The following is a 13152-nucleotide window of genomic DNA, read 5'->3' on the forward strand; positions in this document are numbered from 1 at the left end:
TCCTCTTCTGGAAAATGGGGGTTCATCCCTTAAGTAGTCCACAGTGTTGACAGAGCACCTTCTATGTGCCAGGTCTTGTACCAAGTGCAGGCTGACACCCTGCCCTTGGGAAGCTTTCTGTTGTCACAACACTGGGGCAGCCTTGCAGCTCTGGTGGCATTTGTGCTCACTTTTTGGTTTGGGTTTCTCTGTCACTGATTCACTTTCAGCCGCTCATGCCAGCTTTGCCTGCTTGTCATTGCTTTGCTGGATTTTTAACATTTTTCCTCCAGTTCTCAGTGGAATTATCTGAAAACCTATTGGTTTGAGGAAAAGTTGCAAACCTCTTACTTGTCCCTGTTCCTGTTTGTCACATCTGGGTGCCCTGGGGTGATGTGACACTTTTTTCCCCTCTTTTCCTTTGTTTGTCTTAGAAAATGTATCTGCTTTCCAAGTTATTCTGCCTTTTCTTAAAATTTTAAATGTGTTTTCAGCCTGTGCTTGTCTGAAGCTTACTCATACAAAATGATATTTTTACCATTTCTAACGGTATATTTCTAGCAGCTCTGGTAAAGCTGAATTATTCCTAAAAACACAGGTTTTCTAAAACACTTGGCTTGTCACCTGCTCTGTGATGCTGTCCTGACCCCTCAATTAAGATCATAAACCCTGCCTTAAACCCCGATCCCTTTCTTGCTATATGTCTTTCCCTGTAGCACCTTGAAATTTACTATATATTTATTGTCCCCTCTCCCTAGTCCATGAGGACAAGAATTTCTGTCTACTGGACCCTGCAGATCCCTGATGCCCAGAACAGTGCCTGGCACACAGTAGCTGGTCTGTAAATTCTGTTTAATTACTAGGTGAGACCTAATACCTAACAATAACAAAGGAATGACTGTTGAATGAGAATTGATTATTGTGAGGGACTAGGATCGGTTTAATTTCAGAATGTGAAATAAAGAGGGAAGAAGCATTTGGCTCAGCTGGTGATCTTCAGTAGTCTCACCTATTTTTTTCCTTTTTAAATTTCATTTACTGGTTTTGTTTGTTTGTTTGGTGGGGGGGGAGTAATTAGGTTTATTTATTTACTTATTTTAATGGAAGTACTGGGGATTGGACCCAGGACCTCGTGTATGGTAGGCACGCGCTCTACCACTGAGCTGTACCCTCTCCCGCTAGTAGTCCCACCTTTTCTTAATAATCCCAGCACCTGCGTGTGGAATCTCTCCTTGGCGCCTAGGTGGCACTGAGTGCTCTGCTGGGTTGATCTCAGTGAATTGTCAGCCAGCTCATGGATGGGCACTGTTATTACCTGTGTTTTACAGTGGGGGAAACTGAGGCATGGAGGGTTAAGGAACCTGCCTATGGTAACTCACACCCCAAAACTAGGAAAGCTGGGGTGCTCGCAGGCCCTGCCTGAATTCTGTTTGTGCCCTGGATCTCTAGATCCTGAGGATTTGGATAAGTCCTACCATCCAGGAGCTATTAATTGGAAAGGAAAGCTTGTGAAGGGGAGAGAAACCAGCAGACCCTGAGTCCAACCATCCAATAAAGGAGTATAGATGGATCAGGAATGTGGAAAAAGTGGTAGTGGGGGGTGCAGGGTGGAGAGAGTGGAGGGAAGAAAGGGCAGGACCAGGAGCAGAGCCCTGGGGTCCTGCCACTGATGCCTGTGTGACTGTTGGCAGGTGCATTCCCTGGGCATTGTTCTGTGCCCAGCCTGGGCTGGCATGACCCTGACCCCCAACTCAGGGATGGAGGCACCCCAGGGTGGGGAAAGGGGCGGGTATCACCTGAGTCAGCGTTGGGGTCAGGCATCTGCTTTTTTTTTTTTTTTTTTTTTTTTTTTTTTAATCATTTTTTTCCTTCTTTCTTTGGTTTATTCTGTGGTTGATACTGTTTCCAGCTTCTTAAGCTGCATGCTTAGCTTGTTCATGGTCAGCCTTTCTCCTTTCTCTGAGCATTCATGGGGGCAGGGGCTCCCTAGACCTGCTACACAGCTCTCCTCCTCGGAGCTCCCCTTGCCTTCATCTGGGGACTTCTTTTGCCCATCTTCTGGGCTTGATTTTACTTCCTTGATCTGATAGCTTTCTAAGGGTTCATGGACATGTTTTTTTGTTTGTTTGTTTGTTTGTTTGTTTTGCTTTGCAGACTTGCACCTCTCATGGAAGGGTTTTAGGCAGGGGAGTGATATGGTCTGATGTGTGTTTGGAAAGATCACTCTGGCTACCATAGAAAGGATGAAGCAGGAAGAGCTAAACCAGTCCAGTGAGCCAAGTGCAGAGGCTGGAGCAGCTACGCCTTTGAGGAGAGGTCCCAGCCTTCCAGAAGCCCAGAGGATGGAGGGGAGAGAGGCCCACACCCAGGTCATTGTCATTGAGTAATGACAGGTGCTCCAAGAGGAGGCCTCAGGAGCAAGAGAGCCTATGTAGCTTAGGAGGGTACCAGGTCAGCTCCTGGAGAAGAGGCATCCTGCCTTGGTCCTAGGAGCACGATTTCCACCAGTGGACTTGGCTGGAGCCAACTAGTTTTTTACAAGAGGTCCCCAGTAGCCACTGTGCAGAAGGCAGACAACATGGCATCCTTAGGCGTTTGTTCAAGCAAACACGTACTGCACATCTGTGATGTGCCAGGGCTTTACTTCTCAAACTTAAACGAATCTCCCAGAGATCTTGTTGAAGTGCACGTTCTGATTCAGTAGGTGTACCGCAGAACCCAAGATTGCATTTCTAACACAATCCCAGGGGCTGCCGCTCCAGGACCACACTGATAGTAGACAATCGCTAGGTGTTGTTCCAAAAGTTAGAGATATGGCAGTGAGAAAAAGGAAAAAAAAAAAAAAAAACAGACAAAAATATCAGCCCTGGGGGAGCTTTTGTTTTACTGAGGGGAGCCGACCATAAACTTTATAAACAAAGTTTATAGTGTATTAGTAATGTGTGCTAAGGAGCAAAATAAATCAGGGAAGGAGAGTGTCTGTGACAGAAGCTGCAGTGTTAGATCAAGGAAGGTCTTATGAAGGTGATCTCTGAGCAAAACCTGGAGGAGGTGAGTGGGTGAGCCCTGTGGATACCTGGGGAGGAGTATTCTAGGCAGGGGGAACAGAGAGTGCAAAGGCCTGGAGGACTGAACAAGATGATCCAGGAAAAGTACCCCGTAGACTCAGTGAATGAGCTGCTTGCTCTTTGGAGTCAGCCAGCCTCTTTGATTCAAAGCCCTGCCCCAGAACCATGTCCAATAACAATCACTTAGCCATTCTCTGCCTCCACTTCTGAATCTTTGAAATGAAGTGAAACATTGTGAGAATGAAATGAGTTAATATTTGTAAAGCACTGAGAGCAAAGCCCGGCTCCCAGCGAGTGCTCCAGTGTTAACTGCTGCTGTGATCCTCATTTTCTCTGTAATATATTCATGTTGGCCATGCTTGTTTATTTGGATGCCTGCCCCCTTTCCCATGAGCTCTTCCTGGTGAGCTCAGTGTCATCTCTGTGTCCTCAGCACCCAACCCAGGGCCAGCACACAGGAGGACCTCTGAATGTCAGATGAGGGATGTAAAACTGGATTCTCTAATTGTTGGGGGCATTCCGGCAAGAGTGCTGATTGTGTGGTTCAGGTTCTTACTGATTTTATCTTTTCAACCAATTATTATGGAGAAATATATTCAGGTTTGCCATTACAGTGGTAGATTTGCCAAGCTGTGTTGTTCTGTTGTTTTTGGCTTTATCTATTTTGAGGCTACAGTATTAGGAGCACATATGTTGAGAATTTTTGTGTACAATGGGTCAGTTTGTTTTGTCACCATCTCTGTCCCTAATAATACATTTTGCTTTTGCTAGTTATTATTTTTTTAAGTGGCAGTGTCAGTCCTCTACTTGTCTCATAGTTCATATTTGCCTGGTCAGTCTTTTTCCATTTTTTAGTTTTTAGTCTCTCTGGCTTGTGATGTTTTACAATAAAGGATCTTCACGGAGCATTCTCTGAAAGCTGACTTAGTGTCGGGCCTTGTGCTGGGCTCAGTGTGTGGGAAGTTAGAAAATTCTGCCCCAGTGACATCGGACACAGATGGAAAAGCTGGGTGTGAAACAGAGTTTACACTGCCAGGCCTCATGGAGTTTAGGACATGGAACCTCAGGGAAGGGAGCTTTGATCCATTCAGTCCCATGCTGGGCAGTGTTGCTGGGGTCACCGTGATGACCATGATAGCTCTGGCCCTTCCTCCCTCCCCTCCTCCCAGGGGTTCACTAACCATTGGAGAAGACAGATCCATTCCTAGACAGTGATGACTCTTAAGTGGGCAAGGCTGGGACTTGGGAACCCAGAGGCCCCTGTCTGGGCAGGTGGGAGGTTTCCAGGAAGCAAGCTCAGGGAAGAACTCTCTGTTAAAGATATAGGCCTGTTAAAGTTACATTTGCACAAAGACCCAAATAACATAAGGCACTGAGCCATATAGAGATCTGGGGAAAAGCATTCCAAAAACCACAGAAGGGAAGAGCTTGGTGACTCTGAGGAACAGACAGCAAGGGAGGCAGTGTGGGAGCCCAGAGGTGAAGCCTGACCCAGCCTGGCTGTTTAGCTTCTTGGAGGAGGAGATAGCTGAGCTGAGACCCCAGAGAATATATAGTTCAGCAGCAATCTACAATCAGATTCCTTGGGTTCATATCCCTACTCCAAGTCACACCCGTTATGTGTGACCTTGAACTAGTTAGGCAACCTGTCCTGCCTCAGTTTCTTCATCTATATAATGGAGGTAATAGCTCCTACTGAGGATGAGACAGGGCCCTGGTATTCTGACTACTCTGTATGCCAGATCAGGTGCTTCCCTGGGCCCCCAGGGTGGGTGTGGAACAGTGGGAAGGGAGGAAGCTGGACTGGTGGAGTAGCTGGGCCTTTTCCCAAGGGGACGGGGAAGTCATGGCAGGTTCTGAGCAAGGTAGGGACAAGGTCAGGTTTATACTTTAAGAAGACCTGGCTATGGTGTGCATAATGATCGGTAGCAGGCAAGGTTGGTGCAGGGTGTTGAAGATGGACAGATACCAGCAGTGGAGCCATCTTTGGGTGTCTCTTGAGTTCCCTTGGCACTGGAAGGATCTAGGCCTGTGTTGTTCAATAGAAATATAAAGTGAGCCTTACATGTAATTTATTTATTTTTTACATGTAATTTAAAATCTTCTATGGAGGGTATAGTTCAGTGGTTAGAGTACAGGCTTAGCATGCATAAGGTCCTGGGTTCAATCCCCAGCACCTCCATTAAAATAACTAAATAAATAAACCTAATTATCTCCCCCTACCAAAAAATTAATGAATAAAATCATCTAGTAGTCATATTTAAAAAGCCGAAAGAGAGGAAGTTAAACATTTTAATTTAACTCAATTATATCCTAAAAATTATCATTTTAACAGTTAATCAATATTTTAAAACCATTATGGAGATATTTCATATTCTTATCTTGTGCTAAATCTGAGTCATATTTGAGGCGCCTGGTTGGAAGGGCGGGACAGAGAGGTCCTTTTGGCCACACGACCTGGGCCTTGAATGCCAGGCCCAGAGGGTTAGACTCAGTGCCTCCGGAGCCGTTGCAGGGTTATGCTCGTTTGTTTTTCAGGGTGAGGTGATCCCGCTGCTCAATCCCCAACCCACCCCACGCCGCCCCAGCAGTAAATCTCGGCTCCCAAGATTCCCTACCAAAGCTAGGCATTTGTAGATCTTTCGGCCCCCTTCCTTCCGTCCTGCAGCCTCAATCCCTGAATTGCTTGGCCCTTTAACTCTCGGCTATCAATCAGAGTTCCTGTTTAGAGGGAACGTCGTAATAAACCTTTCCTTTGTAAGGCCTTGGGCCTCTGTCCTGGCCTTGTTCCTCCGTTTAGCAGGAAGTTGGGAATTATTCTACGCTCCCTTGCATTAGGCCGTTTCCACACCCACCTCGTCACCTCCCGCCTACTTCTCCCTCTTTCGAAGTTAGGCCCCTTCGCCAAGGCCTTCCTTATATGGGCACGGCCCCGAACGGCCGCCGCTCATTGGCTGGGGGCGTCACGCGCACGTCTGTCAACAAAGAGGCGGAGGGAAAGTAGTCGGGTGCCCGCCTGCGCGGCTGCAGGAGGAAAGGAGCGAGGGGGCGGGCCGTTTTTTCCCGTGCACACGCGTGTGCACTGCCCCCTTCTCCCACTGCCCGCAGTGGGGGTTGGGGGTGCTTTGGGGGCGTGTCTAAGTTTCGAGGGTCGCCTAAGGGGTTGGCGGATTACAAATTTTGCATTTAAGCGATATTTGGAGGGCTTGGGGAAGTTTTTGCGTGGGTGTGGGGGTACTTTGGGGTTCCCTTGAATTTAGGGGGCACTTTGGGACTTGGATTTGGATTCTTTTGTAGTGTGGAAAGTTCGGTTGTGTTGTAGGGGGTCTCCTTTGTGGTTTGGGGTGTTTGGTGGGCATAGGATTTGGGGAGTCACGGAGACTTAGAAGCAGAGTCCAAGGGTACCAATCCGGACCCCCAGTGGTGGGCTTTCGGCTCCGTTGACTTCCTGCCAGTCTGACTCCCGACGGGATTCAACCTTCTGTGCCTCACGTGGAAACAGGGGCTAATAACACTACCTGCTTCATAGAGACGGAGGAGGATTAGCAGGAATTGTTAGAACAGTACCTAGTAAGCGCCCAGTGAGCGTGCAATAAGCACTCGCCTCTTTATTAACATTTGCGACATTTCTTTGGGAGTATTTGGGAGGTTCTTTTGAATTTGAGAAATATAGGGCTTGGGATTAGTTTTGTGTATTAGGGAGCTTTTATGTTTTAGTGAGTTACTTTGTGGTTGGGGGGCTTCTGTGGAATTAGGGAATACATGTGGAGGTTTGGAAAGAGTTTGAGGAGAGTATTTCAGGAAACTGGTCTTTTGGGGCATCTGTGAAGTTGGGAAATTGCTGTGTGTTGAGTTCTTGGTAGGCATGGGATCTGTGAGGGGTTCGTTGAGATTGAGGCTTTCCGTGCTGGAAGGGATATTTTTAGGTTTGCAAGTTTAACATAGCATTTGAAAGGGTCTAGATATTTTGGGATATTTGGGGTATTTGGGGTCTGAATATATTTGCATCTATAGAGAATGAATGGCCTTTGCTCTGCTAACTTTTATTCCTGGACATTAAGATATGTTGGTGGTTGGTAAACTTAGCCATGTATAGGTTTTAGGGGCTGTGTGGTGATTTTTTTTTTTTTTCTTTTAGCAAGAAAGTGGGATTTTAGCAGGGCCTGTAAGTAGGGGTAGGTGGGATTAGGGGTTGTTGGGGCAAGGGTTTTTAGGATTAGGACTCTCTGTTTCTGGTGTCTGTGTGTATTTGGAGGCTGTCTAGATCTTGAGTGGTGTTTCCAGGGCCATGAAGTGAACTCCAGGGGTTTTAGTTGTGTCTGTGGTATTGCCTGAATTTAGAGAAACAGTATATACTGCAGGGGTCAGCAAACTTTTTCCATAAAGGGCTAGATGATAAGTATTTTAGGCTTTGCAGGCCTGTATGTCCTCTTGTTGCAACTACTCAGCTCTACCATTGTAGCATGAAAGCTGTCATATACAAATGAACATGTTTCAATAAAATATTATTTGCAGAGACAGGCAGTGGGTCAGATTTGGCCTATGGCTCAAAGTAGTATGACCAGGAGACAGCAAACTGCTTTTGCTGGTCAGTAAGCAAGCGGAAGGTTCAGTGTTTGAAGGATATTTTGGTATTAATATGTCTTGAGGGAGATGGGCCAGGGAAGGATTGAGACTGTGGGATTGAGACTGTTGGTCCTGCGGTGGAACGTGGTCATGTTGGACTCATTAGCAGAACTGCCTCCAGGTTAGGTCTTGTACACAAAGTCATTGCAAAATAAAATGGTCCTTATGACGGGCCCTAAATTGGAAACTCTAGAAACTAAGTTTGAGGGCCTGGTTTTGTGTGATACAAGTTTTCCCCACTCTGAGCCTCAAACTCAGCCAGTTGTGAGCAACTTGAGGTATCTAGACTAGAACAGGCCTTCTCATACTAGGGGTCTGTGGCTGTGCTTAAGGAAGTTACCTGCACAGTCTCATGCAAGCGTGTGCATTTTTCTGGATGAGGATACACAGCTTGAAGAGATCCTCAAAGAACCTCATGAACCGGACAAAATGAAGAACTGAATTCTTAAGGGCCGGTCTGGCTCTGACCTCAGATTTTCTTTCCCCGCCCAGCCCACCTCATTCCTTCCTCTGTGGGCTCAGGTTGCCACAGCTGTGTGCAGGGCTGGGAATTCTTGTCTTTTCAGGAACTTGTTACTGGGTGAGCAAATAGAAAAAGGGGGAGCTATCTGTCATTTGATCCTTTCACTTCTCTTTCAAGGTTATGGCAGCAGGAAGCCTCTGGATTGTGAGTGAAGCCAGTCAGGCAGCAGAGGTTGGAGCAAGCTGCCAGCTCCAATCACACCCTGGGTTTTACAAGAGCAAGTCTCATCCCCTCTGCCGCCTTCCATTTTGCTCATTGTGCCAGGGAGGTGGGACTAGGTTTTTTGTTTTTTTTTTTAAATTTAATGGAGGTACTGGAGATTGAACCCAAGACCCCGTGCATGCTAAGCACGAACTCTACTACTGAGGTATATCTACCCCCTGGAAGGAGAGGTTGAGGTGAGGGGGATATAGGGAGGGCAGGCTATTCCCCAGCTCCCCTACCACCTCTTCCCTGTCTCCAGGTGGCCTGTGGATTCTCCCACCACCATCTAGGTCCTGAGATGTGGTGAATCACAGCCTGTCTGCCACCATTTCCCCAGAATGGACCGAGGTAGCCTTCTGCCCTTCCAGCTGTGGTGCCCCCGGCCCTTTGGCACCTACTCCCAGAACCAGCCTCGCCCACCTTCCGCAGCCCTCAAGCCGTCAGCCTGCCCGGAGCCAGGCAACGGGGCGGAGCCAGACCATGGGCCTGCCCACTCAGAGAACACACCTCCAGCCTTGGCCACAGAGGCTCCTGCCTCCCAGCCTGGTCCACTTCTTTCAGCAGCAGCTGCTGGCGATGAGGGTCGAGTCTTGCTGGACACATGGTATGTTATCAAGCCCGGGAATACAAAGGAGAAGGTGGCCTTCTTTGTGGCCCACCAGTGTGGTGGGGGCAGCCGAGCCAGCTCCATGAAGGTCAAGGGGCACTGGGGCAGTGACAGCTCCAAGGCCAAGCGGAGGAGGCGCTGTCTTGAGCCTACAAAGGCTCCACCAGACCCAGGGGGACAGGAGGGGTCCCCTGCTGCTGAGGGGGCCCCAGCCTCAGCCAGCGAGGATGTGGACCTGCTCTCTGTGGCCGAGATGGTGGCCCTGGTGGAACAGCGGGCCGCCCTGGCCCTTCAGAACTACCCACGCCCCAGCACCCCAGCGCCTGTGGTCTTTGTGTCGGCTGAGCAGGGTGGACCTGCCAAGGGGCTGGGGTCGGAGCGGCGGGCTGGTGGCGGGGACTGCAGCCGTGTAGCTGAGGCGGTGGCCCACTTTGAGGCCCAGCGGGACAACCCTCCAGCCAAGGGCCTCCGCAAGGAGGAGCGGCCTGGGCCAGGCCCCGGGGAAGTGCGCATCGCCTTCCGGATCTCCAACGGCCGAGAGCCCCGGACACCAGATGGCAGCTTGCCCAATGGGAGCGGGGGCCGGCCGGGTTGTGCCTACCCTGGCAGCCCAGGTCCTGGGGCCCGGGCCAAGGACAAGATCACCTGCGACCTGTACCAGCTTATCAGCCCCTCTCGGGATGCCCTCCCCAGCAACGTGGAGTTCCTGCTGGCCAGGGCAGATGAAGCCAGCGAGGGTGAGACCCCAGCCCCTGCCAGGCCTGAGGACACTCCCCCGGCGCCCCCTCCACCCCCTGCCCGGGACTGCGGAGCATCTGGCTTCCATGTGGACGTGGTGGTAACGGGTGTGGTGGACGAGTGCATCTTCTTTGGTAAGGACGGCACCAAAAACGTGAAGGAGGAGACGGTGTGCCTGACCGTCAGCCCCGAGGAGCCACCCCCACCTGGCCAGCTCTTCTTCCTCCAGTCCCGTGGGCCAGATGGGCCGCCCGAGCCACCCCCAGCGGACTCGCCGGCCACCGCGCCAGGCCCCGACGATGCTGAGGGGACGGCGGACACCTCCCTGTGCCGCCTGTACCGGCACGTGTCGCATGACTTCCTGGAGATCCGCTTCAAGATCCAGCGGTTGCTGGAGCCCCGACAGTACATGCTGCTGCTGCCTGAGCATGTGTTGGTCAAGATCTTCAGCTTCCTGCCCACGCGGGCCCTGGCGGCCCTCAAGTGCACCTGCCACCACTTCAAGGGTATCATTGAGGCGTTCGGCGTGCGGGCCACAGACTCACGCTGGAGCCGCGACCCACTCTACCGCGATGACCCTTGCAAGCAGTGCCGCAAGAGATACGAAAAGGGCGATGTGTCTCTCTGCCGCTGGCACCCCAAGCCCTACCACCACGACCTGCCTTATGGACGTTCCTACTGGATGTGCTGCCGCCGAGCTGATCGCGAGACGCCCGGCTGCTGCCTGGGGCTGCACGATAACAACTGGGTGCTGCCCTGCAATGGGCCGGGCGGGGGCGGGGGACGGGCCGGCCGGGAGGAGGGGAGGTGAAGCCGGGGGAGGGGGGGGGAAGAGCCCACCATGCCCACCCCCACCCCCTCCCGCTGGGAGCCGAGGGTCAGGACTGGGTGGCCAGCCCATACCCCCAGTCCGGGCAGCGTTGAGCCCCACTCCAGAACTGAGATGGGTTCAGGGCGATGACCCAGGAAAACACTTGGCTTGACCCCTACTGGTTTTCTACTCTTGAGACCCTCAAGTAGGGTAGGTTGTTTTTTTTTTTTATCAGCATCTCAATTTCTTCTCCATTCAGCCCCATCACCCTCCCTGCCACTCCCCATGCCCCAGGGACCCACCAGCAGGGAGCAGACGGCAGCTAATTTTCATACTACTTAAGGGTTCCCCCATTCTGGCCCCCTTCCATTCCGTCTCCCAGTTCTTGGTCTCAGGAGCTGTTTTTTCCCCAAGAGGCTGCAGCCCACGGTTGGTTCTTCTCCTGAAACCTACTCCACCAGGGCTCACCTCTTTAGGAATCGGGGGGCTGGCAGATCACGGATCAGATTTGGCACTTTTCCTGGCAGCCTGTCACTTCTAGACGTCTCCCCCATGAAAACAAAAATCCATTTTCTCCTTAACCTCAAGCTGCCAGTCTCTCTGCTTCCCCTAACGGAGGAGAGGGAGAAAAAAGTTGAAAATTGAAGTATAAAAAGTCCCCTCCTCCCAATATGTAAGCTGTTGCCATCACTACCCCCCTCCTCGCCCCACAAAAAAAGCTGTGAAGCCTTTTGCCTCGCTCTTGACAGCGTGGGGGGGCCGGTGGGCAGGGACCGTGGGTTTGAATTTCTGAGTTGTTTTTCCTTCCACTCTGGATACTTGTTCAGGTGTTGCTGGGGGAGGTCTCGCCACCCTCAGCCACAGGTGTTTCTTTAGAATCCTTTGGTCAACCAAGACCTTGATTTTCAGGCAGTTTCATTGGGGGGTCATTTTGTTTGTTCTTTTTGGGGTTTTTTTGGGTGGGGGTTTGGGGTTTTTGTTTTGTTTTTTTTTTTTTTGGTTTTGGTTTTTCATCCTTGTGGTTCTGGAAAGCTTCTAACATGTGGCATCTGGCCAATTTTGAATTGGTCCTTTGTATAAAATCAATATTTATAAGGTTGGGCTCAGACTGGTTTGTGTGTTGTTCATGGAGGGGGTTGGGGAGAGAAGGGAGTCATGATGAGATGGAGAAAGTCGAGAGAGAAGGATCTTTAGCCAAGTCCCTCAGCCTGAGATTATTTTTGACTCTTCATCTGTGTCAGTTTGGATTTGGAAATCTCAAAATAGTAGAAGCTTAAACAAGATAGTTTTGATTTCTATAGAAACCCAGTGTTGGGCATTATGGTGGCCCTGAAGTCATTGGGAACCCAAGCTTCTTCTAGCTCGTTATTTCATCATTCTTTGGCTGTGGCCTCATCCTCATGGTCCAAGATGGCTGCTAGAGCTCCACCCATCACCATTTTATAGAAAGTTCCCTTCCTTCCAGTTGTACTACCCTATACTTCTATACACACCTCCCAGGTCAGAACTTTAGGCACATGGAAGGGCTGCAAAGGAGACTGGGAAACGCAGTCTTTTAGCCAGGTGCATTATGCCCAACAAAAAACTCGTACTAAAGATCCCTGTAATTGAAGCTTTAAAATATTCAGTTAATTATTTACTAAAAGAAGAGGGGAAAATGGATATTGAGTGGTGGCTAATAGTCCCTGACATTCTTATCAAGGAATCAGAATTTTCAAGGAGACAAAGGTATATCATGGTAGTTACTTAATACTTAGATTTTAGAATCAAAGAGACCTAGGTTTGAATCTTGGCTTGATTTTGTGGGACTTCAGTTTCCTATGGAGGGAAGGCCAGATTATTTAGACTCTCCTGCAGAAAACAGGAAGTTAAAAAATCTTAAAAGCATCAAATAGCCAATAAAGTACAGTTAAGGACATATACTAAGCCAGAAATTTAAGGGAAAGGTCCATGGGGCCCTGAAGCCACTTCTGATCTGAGGACACTTGCTGATGTGAACAAACTTGGATTTCCTATTTGGAGCCTTACTGGGACAAGCAGGCAGAAGTCAAGGCCAAAGCCTGTCCAAGGGGAGAAATCTAATAGGAGCTGAGATCCCACCGAACTATACGCTCAGATAAGGCTGACCCAGAAGACTGCAGAGAGGACGTTTTAAACGCTGAGGGAAGCACAGAACTAAGAGAAAGAAAGCAAAAAATGGACCTTGAGAATTTGTGGCCACAGGCTGGTCCTTGGCTTGGGTTTGTGTCACCGATGTGTCCCAGGGTACTTCTAGCTGAGATGTCTGGCAGAAACCAACAAATCCTCTGGTAGAAAGAGCTATTATCTCGAATCCCCACCAATAATTTTTTAGAGAGTGAGTAGTAACAGTCAAATAACGAAATACGCATGGAAATAAAGCAGCATGAGCGAGATCCAGCAGAGGCAACAGAGCAAAAACAGACTCACAAAGACTTCAGGTGGTGGAACTGTCAGCCACAGATTAGAAGGGGAAAAAAAGAGCTTGGAAATAACTGCAGGGAAACCAGACCTAAATAACGGCCTAGCGGAAATGAAAGGAAAAAACCCACAGGTGGACAATAGCCCAAAGTCAAAA

The 13152-nt window shown here is 49.6% G+C and overlaps 1 protein-coding gene across 1 annotated transcript; it reads left to right on the forward strand.

Annotated features, from left to right (window-relative positions):
* The first annotated feature begins 1861 nt into the window (after window positions 1-1861).
* FBXO46 (F-box protein 46) lies at window positions 1862-10821 on the forward strand. Its single transcript, XM_074369398.1, has one exon. It carries the CDS (start codon window positions 8739-8741, stop codon window positions 10554-10556), a length of 1818 nt encoding a protein of 605 aa, XP_074225499.1. The 5' UTR covers window positions 1862-8738; the 3' UTR covers window positions 10557-10821.
* The last annotated feature ends 2331 nt before the right edge of the window (window positions 10822-13152 follow it).

This window comes from Camelus bactrianus, chromosome 9 (assembly GCF_048773025.1).
Source record: "Camelus bactrianus isolate YW-2024 breed Bactrian camel chromosome 9, ASM4877302v1, whole genome shotgun sequence".
Classification (NCBI taxonomy): domain Eukaryota; kingdom Metazoa; phylum Chordata; class Mammalia; order Artiodactyla; family Camelidae; genus Camelus; species Camelus bactrianus.